Source organism: Drosophila subpulchrella, chromosome 3L (assembly GCF_014743375.2).
Source record: "Drosophila subpulchrella strain 33 F10 #4 breed RU33 chromosome 3L, RU_Dsub_v1.1 Primary Assembly, whole genome shotgun sequence".
In the NCBI taxonomy this organism is placed as follows: Eukaryota; Metazoa; Arthropoda; class Insecta; order Diptera; family Drosophilidae; genus Drosophila; species Drosophila subpulchrella.
Window position 1 is genome coordinate 26669091 of NC_050612.1, and position 18566 is coordinate 26687656.

Sequence of the window (18566 nt, forward strand, 5' to 3'; positions counted from 1 at the left end):
TCTAAACTTTTTAAAATAATATTAATAGAGTAAATTTCTTTTAAGTAAAACTGGTAAATTCTTACTGATGATAGGTTTCCATGTATGAACAATGTTCATTGAACATGTAATTTATTTACAGTCTTTAAGATCTTACAACTTTCTTTTATAATCAATTATCTTAAGGAATACTTTTAGATCCCTGAGTTTTTAACAAATTAATTTATTTGATTTATGCCTGGGGGTTATTATTATATATATATAGGCCTTATACCTATGAAATTTTCGATTGTAATTACCATTCTTTGGGAGTTCTTCTCGGATCCCTGGATTTTTCTCACTGTGGCCAAATCAGCGATGTTGGCCTGCGTCGATGGTAAACAAACGCGCTCGGAAGCCATTAAAAATTATCATTTGCGCATATTGATTAGGACGCCGAAGCTCCTGAGACATTGGATTAGGCGGGCATATCGATGGGGGAGTGGGTGGATGGGATGTCCCGGGTGTCCTGTGGCAGTTGCTGTTTCTGTTTTGCTGCCAGGGAAAACAAATATCGATTCCATCCCTTAAGCCCGGCCACCCACACCGCCCACCACCCTCAATGGCTGCCAAACAAAGGAAGTGAACGAAGGAGGAACAAAAAAAAATGCCAGAGAGGAAAAAAACCACCCACCCACGGGCGGAATCCACCCCTCGCGGGCGAATTTTCCACCCCCACCCAGCGCCTGACAACGCCAGACGACGCTGACGAAGTTGACTCCGGTTTTTAGGACTCTGGGAAGCCAGGACACCGGGACTCCAGGACTCCAGGACTCCAGGACTCCTGGACTCATCCAAGCAGCGAGAGCAACCATTAAAATTTTGAAAATCCATCATTGGAAAAATGGTCGAAAAAAAGCTGGGTAACAACAACAACGCACCACTTCCGTGGCCATGTTTTTTTTGCTCTCTTGTATTTTTTTATTATTTGTTGGGCTTTATTGAGGGTGGCGAAAATGTCGATTTAATTTTTCAATATTCATAAATTTATGTGTGCGTTATGCTCTGTGTGTGTTCTTTTCAGTTTTCTCCTGGCTTTTTTGCCAACGGCGTGTGAGTCCGGCCAAAAGTGATTTGATTTTCTAATTTGCAACGAATTTCGGTCCTCTAACAGCCCGCCCACCCACATGTCTGGCCTTGCCCAGCCACCCATTCCACCCATTCCACCACCCACTTTTCGCAGGGGCAGCCATGTAAACACAAATCCAATCAAATAAACGAAATTAAGTGCCACGTTGATTGGAGGCAAATCTGTTTTTCAGCCTCAATGATGACAATCAAGCGGAGTTGGCATTGCCAAAAGGGAAAATCTCAAAATCAAAATCAAAATCCAAAAACCTGGCAAAAAAAAAGTAAAAGCAAGAAGAAATAATGGCAGATTTTTTTAGCAAACGCTGCGAAAAGCGAATATTATTTTTCAGCTGGAAATATGCCACACAAATTTGCATTAGGCACCTGTAATTTCCACAGAGCCCACAGGACTCGCGGCAATTTCCCCTGGCAAAATCTTATCCCCAGTGGCAACAGTGAGGGGAAGGGGGGATATTTTATATTTTGATTGTTATTTGTGGGGACAGTAAAAAAGCCAACAATGTGCGGTGCGTTTGGCCCGGCCAACTGTTGTGGCTTTTCCCCCCAAACTCCACTCCACTCCATAAATCCAGTGGCTTTTATTACAAGTTTTTCCGGCCAAGGTGGCCCACAGAGAGATAGAGGGAAAAGTCTGGGGAGATTGAAATGTGAAATATTTTTAAAAACCAATTTCGCTGAGCCTGGGCCCCAGCAACGCACGATGGCAATTGGGGATGGGATGAGGCCTTGGAGTTGCCATAAAAGAAATTGTTTTTATGAATTTCATTGAAACGAGCCGAAAACAAAGGCCGCCGCCAGTTGAAGTCCAAGTTAAAGAGAGATTCCTTGGAAGCACAATGAAATACAAGAAAGAAGTTCACAAATAATTGTTACACAACGAGAAATATCGCTTTGTACAGTGGCACTTCGAAAATAAATAAATAATATTCCCTGAAACCATTGGGGAGCTCTACAGAATATTTAACAAAAGCTTTTTAAAACAAAGAAGGTTTTTTACATCTTACAAATAAGTTTTAACGATTAATGATTGATGCATCGTATAATACTCTATATTAAAAGCATGAATTAATTTTTTGTAATGTTTTAAATATCTTTCTTTCTATCTTTAACACAAACTAAAGTCTTTACCAAGTGCTGCTATTCTATTTTAAATAGTTTTACAAGTTGTATGGATGATGAAAATTAATATAGTAATATATTTAAATTTTTCTTGAATTATATTCCGAGACTGCACTTTATCCTAACACCAATAATTACTTTCAAACCGAATTACCGGTTATTATTTTATAAAATTCGTGTCCGCAACCCCAATTAATCAAAAGTCATTAGAAGAAAGCGAGAAAGTAATCAAGGCCCATTCAAGTGGTTTGTTTACTTTTGTAATTCCGGCTGTCATAACTCCACCTCATAATTAGGAGAGCCGGCGAAAATTGGCATACTTTTAACCCTCGACCCCGGAGAAAGAAAGAAAGAAAGAGATTGGCAAACAAAGCGAAAGGTGAAAGTGAAATGGCAAACACGGCGAACAACAAAGGGAATTAGCAAACATGACAATGATAATGCCAGTGACAAAAGGGGAGTGCGACCCCTGAAAATCGATTCGATTTTGCGACTTAATTGCTTTGACATTTGACTCTGCCAATTTGGCAAATCTCTTGCAAATCGATCAGGGGTAGATCGTTAGAGGGGTGCAGATTACAGGATATATGTACCCAAATAGGGGTTTATCGATTTGGCAAATTGTTTGGGCGTCGACTGATGGATTTGTGGCGAGTTCCAACCTGTTGATCATAGTAAAAGAAGTCTGTTTTGGTCTGGAAAAAATAGAGAGCTTTAAAAAGCAGCTGCCAGGAAGAGGATCCTTGTCTGGCAGGACTGTAATTTTCGGCCTGGGAGTTTCTCACGGGCCTTTTCACTTGCATTATGCATGAGATTTGCTGGGGATTTCTGGAGAGGCTGGAAAAAAAGAATGTGCCCACCCCTCGATCCTGCATCCTTTGAACGTGCCTGTCGCCTCTTTTGTGTCCTCTTCGCCGGGCTGCGTGACAGGAAGCAAATGTCCTGTTGTGTCACTCATATGCAAATTGCCAGGCATCCGTGTTATTCTTTTTATTATTATTTTTTTACATCTTACCATACCTTTTCCTTCCTCCATCTGCGTCTTATTAATTAGAATAATAATTAATAAGGCAACTCCTCGACGGCGACGCACGTGCAACAAAGTCGCTCAACCCTTCGGGGCAATGGCATAAATTAGTTGCCTCATTGCCAGGACCTTTAAAGGATACCTGCCCCGTCGGCCAAACCAATTAAATTACGACCAAGCGGCCCAATGATGCGTACTTAAACACGTCGACGTGATGTGGAAATGTAACCAAATATGATTTTCCTGCCGTCGAAGGGTTAATGGAAAACTCGATTCAAATTTGCATATAATTTCTATTTAATTTAGGAGACTTTCACCCCAGCTGCCTGGCTCTCAGCATCCCTCTCGCATTTTGTTCCACCGCCGGCCAATTAATAGCTAACATTTTTACTTTGACTGCGATATTTTTTCATTTTCCATCGAAAAAATGGAAAAAAAGCTGCCGACGTGGAGTGTAAAAAAGAAAACCTTTCAATGTGCACACTTCCTGGACAGACAACCACAACAGCAGGAAAAAAGGACGCATCCTGTTTCAGCTGCTGTGTATGCAAATTTTTTGGTTCTAACCTTTTTTTCGTGTGTTTTTTTTTCGGGTTGTTGCTGCCTGTGATGGAAAGTGAAGCGTTTTGTTGTCCCGACAATATGTAACTGACACTTGAAGGGGTGTTAGAGCAGCATCTCGATGTTGTAGCCCCGATAAAAACAACATTCTGGCAACGGGAAGCAATCTCTAATGTGAAAACTCCATTAGCAGTTCCTGTTCATCGTTCTCTCACCGCCTTTCCTGCGAAAAGTTGTCGCCTGTTTGATGATTCTGTGCAATGTAAGCCTGATTTATGATGTTCCAGCCAGAAGGAACCCACGAAATTCACTTTCAGGCCGCAATAATATACACTACAAGCTCTTCAAAAAATATAGCCAAACATTTCCCCAAAAAAAAATAAGTAAAGTAAATACCAAAAATTGGAGAAAAAGAAAGGAAAGAAATCATCAGCACGTGGCTGAGCCAAATTGATATGCGCCATTAGGGTGGTCTACAAAGTGATTAGGGTGGGATATTCAACATAAAATAGAGGTTGGTAGGGGGAGCTCCAGACTAGAGTTCACTTTATGGAGGATTTTCTTGAGCTTCTCGGCCACGTGTGTGTGAGTTGCAAGAGGTCTACAGAAAATATAGAAAAATGTGAAAGTAATTTTTGGGACTTTTTTTGTGAGTTCCATCGACAGGCAAATAATCTTGATTTTTTATACCCTTGCAGAGGGTATATTGATTTCAGTCAGAAGTTTGCAACGCAGTGAAGGAGACGTTTCCGACCCCATAAAGTATATATATTCTTGATCAGCATGACTAGACGTGTCGATCTAGCCATGTCCGTCTGTCCGTCTGTCCGTCTGTCCGTCTGTCCGTCTGTCCGTCTGTCCGTCTGTCCGTCTGTCCGTCCGTTTCTACGCAAACTAGTCTCTCAGTTTTAAAGCTATCCGGCTGAAACTTTCCCAAAAGTCTTATATCTTTTGCAGGTAGTATATAAGTCGGAACCAGCCGGATCGGACAACTATATCTTATAGCTCCCATAGGAATAATCGGACAAAAAAATGAAAAAAAATTATATCTTTGGTGTTTCTTAGCATATAAACTCCTAAGCTTGGAAATAACAATTTTTAAATAATTTTGAATTTTGAATTAAATTTTATCGAAATCGGACGACTATATCATATAGCTGCCATAGGAACGATCGGAAAATTTGTGGAAAAATAATATGAAAAAAATTATATCTTCGGTGTTTTTCAACATATAACCTCCAACGCTTGGAAATAACATTTTTTAATTAGTTCTGAATTTCGAATTAAATTTTATCAAAATCGGACGACTATGTCATATAGCTGCCATAGGAACGATCGCAAAATTGGTAGGAAAATAATATGAAACAAATTATAGCTTCGGTGTTTTTTAACATATAACCTCCTACGCTTGGAAAAAACATTTTTTAATTAGTTCTGAGTTTCGAATTTAATTTTATCAAAATCGGACGACTATATCATATAGCTGCCATAGGAACGATCGGAAAATTGGTAGGAAAATAATATGAAACAAATTATAGCTTCGGTGTTTTTTGACATATTATCTTATACTATTGGGAATATCATTTTTTGTGTTTTTAAATTTAATAATTATAGCTGCAAGGGTATATAAGCTTCGGCTTGCCGAAGCTAACTTCCTTTCTTGTTTTATATGTATGAAAGAAAATATTTTTGTAATTTTTTACTATTGATATATTTATACTATTAATATCATTAAATTGAGTTAGTATTTTATGTTAAATCGTATTAGTTTATGCATATTCTATTTATATTATATTTTTTCTGTTTCTTAGTAACGAGGTGATTAAATGTATTCCAACGATATGAATAAAAAAATCTTAAATCAATCAGAACAATTTCAATAAGAGGTCCTAAAAAATATAAATAAAAAACTTCAGATTTTTAATAAATTCAATTAATTTTCACATTATTAAAAACCTTTTCAGAGCTTGAAATCGTTGTTAAAATATTTTTATTAGAAAACCAAATATTTTAACAAGCCGAGAATACTTTCTTTTTCAATCATGATTTTTGGAAGTCCCCAAAAAAAAGCTCATTACCAAAAAAAACAGCCCGATGAATATAGCAACTCATGCCGACTTTCTTGAGGGACTTCCGCTGGGGGATGAGGTGGTCTTTCGAGTGGGTGGATGGGGCGGTGGAGCACCTTATCCATAAGCAATGATGAATAACGGTGCTTACGCTTCGGACATTTGATTAATGATGCGTTTACCGACCTCGCCGCCCCCTCTCACCACCCCATCATCCATCTTGGCCTTCGCCTTGCGCCCGCGCACTCAGTTTTCAACGCCATTTTTTGTGGATCTTGGTGGGCTTTTACTTTTTTGTACCGAAGTACACTATTTCGGGTGCGTTTTAGCGGTGCGCGGGCTTTTTGTTCTTTATGCCCGGACATAACTTTATTTTATTAGCACTACGTGGCAATCTGCTGGATTTGCGCGGCATTAAAAGACAATTTTTACAACTTACCAGCGATGCTTTTTCATACTTTTCCCTCATTTGCATCGCCTGCGTTTTTCTTTTCTCCTGCCTCGTTTTCTTTTTTTTTTTTGGTTTTACTATTTTTCATGGTCTGTGTCCTGGCAGACATCATTTTTTGTGGGCCCATAAAGTGCGGGACTGTTTATTAAATTCTTTTGCGGCAAGTTCATTAGACAAAGAGCAAAAATTAATCAGCTTTCTTCCCCGCCCAAATTCATTTCAGCAGCATAAGAACATAGTAAACGGCCTTTGAAAGTTGCAGCGCGGTTTTCCTATTGAGAGGAATCTTTTTTCACACCTAAAGTCTGGGAATGGATTGGGTTTTTGAAGCATGAAAAGAAGAATTCAACGAATAGGTGTTTATTAATTGTTAATCCAAGGAAAATCCTGTGTGGATTCTATTGTTTCTCTACTTGTTTACAATTTGTCAATGTATGTTAAATTTTATGTCTTCCAATTAATAATAATACCAATCCATCTAACATTTTTATTAAAGTGTAATTTCTACAATACAATAGATAAAATGTGCACGATATTTTATGTTATAATAAGCTCTTTAGCTATCCTTTCCCAAGTAGTTCATCAACATCATGCTGAAACTATAGATTCCCTTGGTCAACTGGAGAGCTGTATTCATTGACAGTGGAGCCATTTCGGCGGCTGTGAGGCAAACCTCTTTCTGGGCCTTGGCTATCATCAGGATAATTAGCTTCTCCTCTTTTACAGGCAGCTCATACCACATACAGTTCGTGTAGATCACACTGAGAAATTCCTCATTCTAAAAAGCATATGTTAACAACAGTTTTTAAAAGAATAACTGATTAAGTTACAGAATTTTCCACCAAAGTGCCGAGTCCGCAGAAAGTGTAGAGTGTTATGGCGGCGTATATTAGATAAAGAGGAGCTGCGGGCCAGGCTTTAATAAATATGCAAGAGATGGTACACAGAAGTCCCACACAAGTTGTGGAAAGCTGAACAAATAAAACGATGCTATAGATCTTCTTAGTGGTCTGAAGAATGCTGGAAAATAATATAAAGTTATGATAAGAAGTTTAAAGAAAACCTTATATAACCAGCCTTTGCTTTACCTAGAATACAGCTGATGCCATGTCAAGAGATCACAGAGCATGGCCCTTACTCTTGGGAACTCATTCCTTTTGAGAACCACCTCGTTGAAATCCTCAAGCTTCAAACTGAATATGTTCTTAATTAAAGGCGCATGGGTGACGAAAAGAAAGAAGTACATATCTCCGCCGTAATTGCCGAAGCCACCGAAAACAATAAATGCCACATGGATAGCCGTGAGCACAAGATGACCTTTATCGGTGGTGTGATCAACTAGTGGCACCAGGAATTGCATGACCAAAACCTTCTCGTGCAGAACCACCAAGTAGAAGATTGGAAACGCGACAATGACACCCAGGATGATAATGTAGCCGATCATAAAGCCGATGATCAATTTCCAGGTTATACGGATTCTGCTTTCCAGGCATTTGGCATATTCACCACCCTTGGGACCGTATTCACTGGAGGTAGAATAAAATATATATTGAAATTAAACCTTTTTCAACAGTTTTAAGACTCCGAATATTTGCGGGAATATAGTTCTCCTACCTGTAGATATTCTCGTAAGTGTTTGAAATTTCTCGCATCTCAGAAGCCATATTGGCGGTGACCAACAGCTTAGTTAATCCCTGGATCCCCGATCCTGTCATAGCAAAGGCCTGAAGGATCACTGTTAGATCTCCGTTGATAACCACGCCCACGTATATGGTATATCCTGTGCAGGCGAAAAAGAAGAAAATGGCGGCAATTATAGAGTAGGTGAGCCACCACATTCGAAAATTGGGATCTGCCACATCATTTCCGCAGAATCCCACGCAAAAACGGATCATACGAATGACTTTGCGATACCGCTCGACAGGCTCTATTTTCGCCATTTTCACTGCCAACTCTTTGGATAGAATCTTATAGGAAAAGTGATTCCCAACAGCAGGGAAAACCCACTTTTATAGTCTGGCAGACATCTTATGTCAAAGTATTGACAATTTAATTAAGGTAGTTAGCAATAAAATCGATTCATGGTAACTAACTAACGTCAAGGTGAAATATAAATGAGTAATTGTTGCACTTTATAGCTAAATAAATTATAAGGTTTAGAAATACTAATGGGTACATATTTAGTTTGTTTCCCATTTTGCTTGCGCACTTTTTTATTTCTTATAAAAGTTAAAGTTTTAGGTTTAATTGTATTATTTCATGGTATCTTGTTTTCCTCATCGGTTTGTTAATAAATGTAACTGAATTTATTTCATTCCCATAATAACAGCTCCCAGCCAAACAACTTTATGCATGAGCACATCTGACACCCCGGCCAGAAAAACCCAAGATAAGGAGAAAATCTCCACGCAATTGATTTAATATCAAATTTTTTAATAAAATTTGTTGCCGGAAAAAAAGTGAATTTCAAATAGAAAGCACAGGGAAACTGGGAACAGTGAGGGCAGCCCGAAATTATATCTATTTGCAGAGCGCACGATTCCTGATGTGGAAATTTCGGGACAGGAAGTGAAAGTGCGGGGGAATTGCGTAAGCGCCTAGGCTTTGGGCCAACAACTAATAAAGGCTATCAACAACAGTTCAAACAGCAGCAGCATCGCAAACAAAAACAACAAGGACGCCAGGACAATGGGCTCAAAATCAGCCAAACAGGATGAGGATGGCGCATACGCATACGCACTCAAGTGAATATTTTCTCATTTTCTTGCATTTAAGTTGAGTTCGCTTTGAAGTTTTGACATTTCATAAGGCAGCAGCGAAACAAATTTCGTTCTTCCTCATTTCGCTTTTATTTTATTTATTTTTTCGTTTATTCTATATATTTTTTTTCGATCGAAAATCCGGGCAAACAAAAGTAAAAGCGAACGCACGGCGCACGCAGCAAAAAAAAAAACGAAAAATATATTCCTTGCTTAGTCACCCCTGCGAGAATGGAAGGTGTGGCCAAAAAAAAAACGACCCTCACAGGCCTACCCCTCGGAAAAAAAAAAAGAAAGCACCACCCTCATTTACCACCTCACCATCACGGCGTATACTTAATGTGGGGAAAAGGCCAAGACAACGGAGGCTTAAAGTAGCCAAGGAAACATTAAAGACGCTGCCGGGCAGCTCAGTTGGCCCACAAAATTACTTGCTCGTTAGTTGGGAGCTAGGCTACCAGGTATTCGAACCCCCCTCTATAGAGGTTATCTCTCTTTCTCTTTCTAACACACACCCTGGGTGTCTGCCTCTCGCTCACTCGTTCAACCCTCAAGGGAAAAAAATAAAGGTGGGCTGTCTCACGCTAATTTCCAGCCGAGCACAAAACGTCTTCCAGTGGAAAGTGCGTGGCGTTTCCCGGCCACCGCCCGCCAGGGGGCGCCACTATATGCACTGTAATTTGTTGAGTGGAAAGGGGATGTATTTTATGTAGTTATAGCTTTAAAAATTATAGATTAAAAACCAAAAAACGATCCTAACCAATAAACTAGTTTACCAAAAAATCGTTATAAGAATATGTTGTTCCGTTATAAAAATAATTTTGGAATAATAGGGACTTAAGGGACTTAAGGGAAAACATTTTTTATAAACTGTATGCGATTAACTACCCTTAATTAAAAAATTCTATGGTCCATTCTATTTATTGGGTTTCCCATCGAAAATTAAGAACCATCTTTTCAGAAAGCTTCTTTTTTAATATTTTATTGCTTTATTGGTGCAACTTTCTTTAAATTTGATCGTATAAACTAGTCGTGCATAATTATATATTTTCTAATGTTTTAAACCTATTTTCCCTAATTTCTCCCAAGGCCCGCCATATCTTAAAACCATTTCCCCACCTCCCCAACTGGGCGTCTTGTTTGTCTCTAATTATATTTTAATTTGCGCAATCTGCCTGTTATTATTTCTGTGCACGGCAATTGCCTCCAAGTGTTTGCACTTCCCGGCGAACATTTTAATTGCAATTATGCCAGGACGACGTCGGCGAGGACAGTCCTCCAAGGAGTCTTCGTCCTTGCCGCAGGGCGTTTTGTTTGGCACGTAGCTCCCGTGGCAGAGCCCCTTCAATGGACACTAATTATTCCGGCCGGAGTTGGGCCGAGAAATTCGTGTCAAATCAAAAAGATTGCGTAGCCGCCCTTTTTGGGTAATTACATTTGGGGAATGGAAGGAAATTGAGCGAGTGCACAAATTTGGAATGTTAAACAGTCGCCCGACTTGGGGTCAGCTTAAAGAGAGTGTCTTTGGGTACCCAGGACCTTGCTGACCCTTTCGGGCAGCCCAACAATCGGGCTTGAGCAGTCGAATATTTTACATTTCCAATTTGCTGGGCCACAAGGAAAACAAGTCACGTACGGGCCAGCTCATTTCCTGTGCCATTTTGGGCCCGACAAAAGGTGTCAAACGGATGCAGACAACGTGCCGCGTATGTCGAATGTCCTGCGAAGGACCTCGGAGGACCTCACCTCACCAGATCCTGTTGCTGCTGCTGCTGCTGCCCGTGGCTTGTAATCAAAGGAAAGCCGCGCCCCAAATTCACCGAACTTTAAACGTTTCTTAATTGTTAAACTGCCGCTGGCCAACTCCCCAATCCCAATATTTTTTTTGAGGGGGAACAGGACACCCTGAAGGACTGAAGACGATGGTCCACAATTAAGCCGAAGAAAAAACCGCCAAAAGACAAAAACAGCAATGAAAAAAGAATGGAAGAAAAACAGCGGAAAGTTCACTAGGAAAAATGTGTATAATAGCTATGGGAAATAGTTGAAAATACATTTTCACAGGTGTATGATTTTCAAAAACAAATAATTAGTTTTTAAAAATGTGTAATATTTTTTATATTTATATTTTTATTATAGTAAGCTTTAATTGTGGGCCTTTATAATATTTTTTAACGCAGTTTGTTGAAACTTTATGTCATGAAAAATTATTTGTTTTTGGATGAGAACAAGTTAAATCTTAAGAAAAGATAAGGTCTCGGTATTAATAATCACACTTCCGTTTATTCTAAAACCTGTTTTTATGTTTGTTTAAATTCTAAGAACGTTTTTAAATATTTAAAAATATTTTTATATCACATCCTTTATCACACAAAAGTAAGAACATTTTTTTTGGTTTAATTGTTTTTGTTTTTCCAAATCTGTTTATTTGTTTTTATGGAATTTTATTAACTTGCCTCAGCTCTGTCATAAGATTTTCAGTGTGGAAAATACTGCCAGCGACTGGGCGGCATGTTAATTAATTTGCCAGGACATCCGAGGTTGGGCGGTGGGCGGTGTGCGTGGGCGTGGCAGTGGCAAGGGCGTCTGCAGACCGCGTGTTTATTTTATGCCGTCGCGCTTAAGTGGTAAGCCCCATTAACAACTGCCTGTCGTTTGGCGGGGAAATAATGGCGTTAGATCATCATCGTCGCCCTGGCCAGAGCCAGAAAACAGAGCCAGAAAAATAAGGAGAAAAAACACAGTTGGGAGAAGGAACAGGACACTGGAGTCCTGCAGCCGTCTGTGCGTCATTTGAGCGCTGAAAGCTTTCAGCGTAAATTGTTGGAAATTAAGAAATGTTCGCCCCAGCCACCCACAGTTGTGTTTTCCTTGAGCTTCCTGCTCATATTTCATGGGTTCTGTTCTCTGTTGTTTTATAGCCGCCATTTGCTGCTCCGTTTTCCCGGTGTTTTTTTTTTTTTTTATTTTTTATTCCTTCGAACGGGAGTTTTCATTGTTAATGTCCTGGCAACCGCAAATGGCGCCACCCATGTCCTGGGCAGCGGTGTTTTTCTTTAATTTAGTCGGCAAGACGGCTGCCCAGTGGCTTCCTTGTGGGCCGCTTACAATAATTAGATGTAACGGATATTGTAATTGGTGTTAAATTGCGTCAGAGGCCGTGTTAATGTTTGTCATGCTCGTGGTTTCTGTGGAGTCGGGGACATTTTCCTTTTTCCCTCCTTGGTTTTCCCCCACCCACCGACTCATTTGAGTGGGTGGGCTTTATTTGTTTTCCATGGCTGACTGCTTGTTTTATGGTTTATTTAACGACTGCCCTCCTTCGAGCACTTTACGCGACAATGTCTGCGAAGGAACTAAGTTTCCGAGCAGCCTCAACCTCTACCTGGCGTGAGTCCTGAGTCCTGGGAATCCTTTTTGCCTCAATTAGCATGACAATCGACACGGACAAGTTCTGGGGACGAGACAATGGGAGACAGGAAAGGTAAGAAGGGCTTTACTCAATGGCACAAGAACCAGTTTCCTGGTGGCAACATGACAGGATATGATTGAATTGAATATGCATGCGCATACCATACAAATTTGAATATGAGAATCAGGATCTTAAAAGAGCAATGCCAGCTTCCTTGGATTGCGTGTGAAAATATTTGTAAACTTTTGTAGATCGTATATACAATCATTTTTTTTTAAACTAAATACGTACGGCTTGGGAAGTTTACCTTTAATATTAAAATAAGTATACCAAGGTAAAGGTATCTTTCAAAAAAATTGATACCTAAACATATTTTCTTCAAAAGCATCTGTCATCATATATTTATATTTAAATGTCATAGAAAAATCTCAATCATTTCATTTTTAGAAAAATGTAATTAAAATAAACTGCTAGGCTGGTTATTCCTTTTAATCAATACTTCAAATAAATCTTACTTGTACTCTTAAATCATGCAATTTATTAAAAAAATATTTTTTTTTTAAACTTTTCTTTAAAAACTTTATTTTTCAGTAAAAAGGGAAAAATATTTAAAAATGAAACCCACCGACGGTCTACGGTATTTTGTAAAATTCAATTTGCAGCAGCACCCTAAGGAGCGAAGTTTATGCTGGAAGGCGAGAAAATTCTGGGCATAAATCACACAGGATAATTTGCATAAGTTGGCAGGCCAAAGCGAAATCAGCAGCAGCTAAAAATGTTTATGGCCTTTTCGCTTGCCACGCCCCGTTTTTCAGCTGAACCCCGCCCCCTGGAAAATTCCCTAATCAAATTAGCAACAGTTAACCGGAAGTGCGAAAATCCGCAAGCTGCATTGTTTGCTGTGTGTTTATTTTTGGCTTTGTTGCAGTTTGGGATTTGTATTTGTGCGGTGCATTTATTTTGATTTGATTGTTGCCCTCACAGCGGGTCTTTCGCACTCGCAAATTTGCATTTGTGGATAATTTTTGCATTTCGGATTTTGCATTCTGACATTTGCATTTGAATGTTCGCGTGCGTTGCATGAATCATTCATGTTCAAGTTTCTGATTCGGATTCCGATTCTGATTCTGCTGCGGCTGGTGATGATTCAAGTATCGATTTGCATTGATTTGCATTTCAATTGCAGTTTTTCGATACTTTACAATGGATTATGCTGCAGTGTGATTTATTTATGGCCAGCATTACATATCAAGTGATTTGGCTATTGTTGCTGCCAATAATGAGGCTTTGTTTGCCATTGTCGACATCTAACTGTGGCCCTTGATTATTGACACACATACTGATCCCTAGATAGCTATATTTTTAGTTTTTGATGGCGTTTTTTTTAAAGAACTTAAAGTGTTTTCCCCGAGTGCCATAAATCATGGCGGAAATTACAAAACAATATGCAGCAGCATTTTCTGCTACTGCTGCGGGTTGTCCTGTCGCCCGCTTTTCGTATATTCATTTTTTACGCCCATCTCCTCTTATTTTTGTGTCCTGCAAAGTGAGTTGCCAGGACCGACATATTGCCCGAACTACAGAAGAATTCCAAACGCATCCGCGGGTTCGGTTCGCCAGCATACTCGCACAATTCCACTAACAAGTGAGCTGTGGAAAAAAAGGGAAATCAAGATTTAAGGTGAAATGTGGTTAACGAACAAGAGTTACCCTGGAAAAATATTTAAAGATATGGATTAATAAACATATAGATGCTACCTAAGCTACCAATATTCATATCATAACACCAATTGAGGCAGTTGAAATTGAAATTCGTCCAAGTTACTAAATATATTTATTTTGAATAGTATTTATTTAGATAGTGGTATTGTGTCGGTAGAAAATACCAAATAAAAATATATACATTGCATTGTATTGGAAGTCATTAAAATCCTTGTAGAGGGTATCTTTAACAATAAGGGAATCCCTTAAACGGACAGTGGCTTGGTAAACCTTGCCACAGCAGCAAATCCGTTGAATATTGGGTATGCAAATTAATTTTTTCCTACCTACGGACCCCTCCGCCACCCCTCGGTTTTTAAGGACACCCTGGATATTCTAGCGCCCTCATGTGATGTGATGCTGTGCCAGCATTTTGTTTCAGATCAGCGGTCGTCGTCGCTTCATGTCGGGAAAAAATTGTGGAAAAAGAGGAAATATTCGAAAATAAAAAAACCAACCGCAAAAGTTGAGCTGGCAAAGCCATGATGTCTTTTATTTTCGCACCAAATGTGTGCACATTGTACCCAGTAACAAACTCTTTTGATTTTGTCAAGAGCGCTGTTTTACTGCATACTAATAAGAGTAATAAGAGTAAGTGAAATACTGATTTTTTTAAAAATAGGAGTGATCTAAAACAATATGGTATGCCCTAACTTGTTTGTTAAAGTGTTTAACAACTTTTAGTATTTTTTAAGTTTGTACAATTGGTTGTATTTTGGTCACAAGAGTTGTACAAAATGCAGCCACACAATAAGAAGCTGTCAAACTAATATCTTGACAAGGAAAAGAAAAATTTTACTTGTTGAAAGGCTGATTAAATTGACTAAAATATCGGACTAGCGTTAAAACCATGAAGAGAACCAGTACAGTAAGTGAAAAAAGTTACACTACTTTTTACTATCTTAATCAACAAAATGCATTGGTTGTCCCCGTGTTTGTATTACCCACCGAATGATAAAAAGAAGGATGCGAGCTCTAATCGTAATTTTAAGTCATCTCAAGTCCAAAAAAGGCATTCCCGCACCATCCTGGAAATCCCAGGGACGCCATATGAAAATGTGGGCTCAACGTCCGATTCGGATTCCGATGATTCAAGGGATGAGATACGAAAGCAACTTCTGAATCTTGAGGATAAACTGAAAGAACAAAAAACCAAAAAGCCTAAAGCCGAGTTTCACCGGGTGAAGATGAACAAATGGTACTTAAAAGAATTTGAGGAGCAATTGGGCCTCGAAATCGGTGGATCCGATGATTCAGGAGATGCGTATGATAGTAAAAGCGAAAAAACTATCAGCTCAGATTCCGATAAGATCAGCGATTCGGATGATTCCAACTCTGATGGTAGGTTTTTGTTTTGCGTGTTAAAACCAATAACGAACATTATTTTCAGACTCCGGTTGGCTCGAAAGCATAAAGAATGTAAGTCTATGTTCATTGGATAAAAGGTGGGATATCAATTTAGAGGACATTCTGTAAGCCCCAGAAGAGTTACGTTTTTCATTTATTTATTTAAGAACTGAAGATTGCAAGCCAAAGCCCGAAGAACAATCGTTTTCAATGCCAGTTTTTCGTGGTCCCATGCCCTCCATGCCAATATATGACGAAAAAACCAGTGATTTTGAAATAGTCCAGACTCCAAAACAGCCTGAAATAATTCAAGAAGACATGTAAGTTTAGAGATGCAAATTAGACTTTCTTCCCAGTTTTCATGTATGAACCTTAGAGAAATGATAAAGCCAAATGAGTTGGATGAAACCCCATCGAACTTGGATAATATAAACTTGAGCCCCATTGAGGACGTGGAATTTTTTTCTGATAGCGACTCTAGCTCCGAATTTGGCTTGAGTCTTAGTTTTATGGAAAACGATCCAGAGGTCGAAGATACTCTGGAGCAATTGGATGACCCACCTCAAAGTAAACTAACCTACTGGGAGGAGATGTCCGCACTTCCAGTTGACACAGGTGAAATTTCTCAAGAAGAACTTATTGCTATTTTAAAGGAAGAAGAAAATGAGAAGAATGCAGAAAAATCCCAGAATTCCACAGAACATCGAAGTGATTCTGAGCTAGAGGAAGTCACCAGAGATCAAACTAAGTTGCATGATGGCTTGGATTTTTACGAAGATAGTGCTCAGCTTCTGGAGGGCAGGGATAACTTTAGTTCGGTGGTCATCAAGGAGGATTCGGTTTTCGTGGACTATCAAGAGGCTATCAAGAAACTTGAGATACTGGTCCAATCCGCTCCTAGTCATCTCAAATATGAGATATACCTATTGATATATCCCCTGATGGTCCTGACTTATCTGCAAATGGTGGCCAGTGATAAGGTTCAGAAGGCAAGGGCGTTTATCCTTTCATATCAGGATGAATTTGATGACTCTTATGCACCAAGACTGGTGAAACTTAAGGATATTAGCAGGCCTGAAGAAGTTCCGAATAAGGCGAGGAAACTGCTGGCTGGTCTCCAGAAAATTAAGATGGAAATGTCGGAAAGCGCTTATCGTCAGCTTCTTTTTGATACAGAGGAATGGCCCAGAGGTCAGCAGGAGAAGTTGCTAGTCCATTTTCATATTCAAAGCTATAATGATGAGCAGAAGCCCCAGCAGCGTTTTGAGATTGGTAAACCTCTATTGGAACCAATTTTTTATGGGGCCCCGGAACCTTTGCATAAGAAAGATTTCACCCCTCGTCCTTTTCTTCAGAAACGTCGCAGGAAGAAGAACGAACCGCAGACTCATAAGAATCTTCACTTGCCCCCGGGCGATAAGATGTATAGTCCCAATATTAAGAGAATGGATTTGCTGCATAGGAAGAACGACGAACAGTATCGAGTTAGATTGGATCGGGATAACCTGCCGTCGGCCTATCTTTATACAGTTCCTCCCTGTGATGAGGTGGTGATATGTGCCCACTTTTCGGACAACATCAGCATGTTGGCTCTGGGAACTGTAGCCTCGGCCATTCACGTTTTCTCCCTGAAACCCTCGAAATTGGTTAAACTGAAACCGGCAAGCTGGCTAAAAGTCCTGGACACCGGAATGGCTGGTGTTGATAAGGGTATGTTGGATCCCAACAGCAAATGTACCAAGCGAACTCTTTACGGTCATCAAGGACCTGTTTATGGCTGTTCCTTCAACCCGGACGATCGCTTTTTGCTTAGTTGTTCGGAGGATTTCACCGTTCGATTGTGGTGTCTTCTATCCTGGAGTTGTGTGGTCATATATCCTGGACATTTGGCACCAGTATGCCATGTGGTATTCGCACCAATGGGTTACTATTTCGCAACCGCCTCGGGCGATTGCACGGCCAGAGTTTGGATGCAGGATAATAGAAAACCAGCTCGAATTCTCATAGGACATTTGGACGAACTTGCGGTGTGCATATTCCACCCAAATCGTCACTACTTGGCCACTGGATCTGCTGATTCAACAGTTCGAATTTGGGATGTGATAAAGGCCAGCCAAGTGCGACTTTTCAGGGGTCACCGGGCCAGAATAACAGCCTTGACCTACTCCATTTGCGGTCGTTACTTGGTTTCTGGTGGAGATGACAAACTCATCATGGTTTGGGATACAGCCAACGAGACTTTGATTCGCTTTCTAGAACATCACAAGTCGTCCATTAACACCATGGAGATCGGTTTGGATAACAACATATTGGTGGTGGGTGGACAGGATTGTCAGATGACCTATTGGGACTTTGAACGGCTGGTAAAGGAGTACCTGAATGGGACTAGGTCTTCAAGAAAACAGAACCAGGCCGAAAAACAAGATTCGAATGTTGAAGAATTCCTTCTAAAGTCTTTTCCCAGCCAAGACGCTCCATTTTACATGGTCCACTTCAGCCGTCGCAATCTTTTGCTGGGATTTTGTGCAACTCCCCAGGCATTAAAAAATAATATCCTCGATAAGGATTTAAAGCAACAACAGGAGGAGAAAAAAGTTAAGTTCGACAATTGGCTGCATTTTCTGGACACGGTGAAGTTGAAGGCTTGTTTTCACCTCAAGGATAAATTTAATTTAAGTACCAAAAAGGTGCAGAAGAAATGGATGCTCAAAAGAATAACTAAATAAAATTTAAAAAAAGAACTATTTCATTAATATTATAAATATATGAGTTTTTTAACTCAAGATAGCAAAGTTATCTATTTTTTCTTCAGCTTTTCTTTGGAATAGTACTTATTTAATAAACATTTTTTCTCGTTACAGGGTTGTTCCTTGTTATTTATGAAAAATATTGGGGATAAACGCTTCGTATGACAAATATACATGATTTTCGTAAACAGAGACAAACCCCC

The 18566-nt window shown here is 39.6% G+C and overlaps 2 protein-coding genes across 2 annotated transcripts; one reads left to right on the forward strand and one right to left on the reverse strand.

Annotated features, from left to right (window-relative positions):
• Positions 1-6893: 6893 nt before the first annotated feature.
• LOC119553732 (odorant receptor 67d) lies at positions 6894-8289 on the reverse strand. The gene is made up of 4 exons (XM_037864321.1): positions 7952-8289; positions 7426-7863; positions 7168-7357; positions 6894-7115 (listed from the first exon to the last, which is right to left on the reverse strand). The coding sequence occupies exons 1-4, from the start codon at positions 8275-8277 to the stop codon at positions 6894-6896; spliced, it is 1176 nt and encodes a 391-aa protein (XP_037720249.1). The 5' UTR covers positions 8278-8289.
• A 6709-nt stretch (positions 8290-14998) lies between these two features.
• Positions 14999-18342, forward strand: LOC119552537 (transcription initiation factor TFIID subunit 5). Its single transcript, XM_037862156.1, has 5 exons — positions 14999-15137; positions 15232-15610; positions 15660-15714; positions 15784-15936; positions 15993-18342. Exons 1-5 carry the CDS (start codon positions 15120-15122, stop codon positions 18340-18342), a joined length of 2955 nt encoding a protein of 984 aa, XP_037718084.1. The 5' UTR covers positions 14999-15119.
• Positions 18343-18566: the final 224 nt, after the last annotated feature.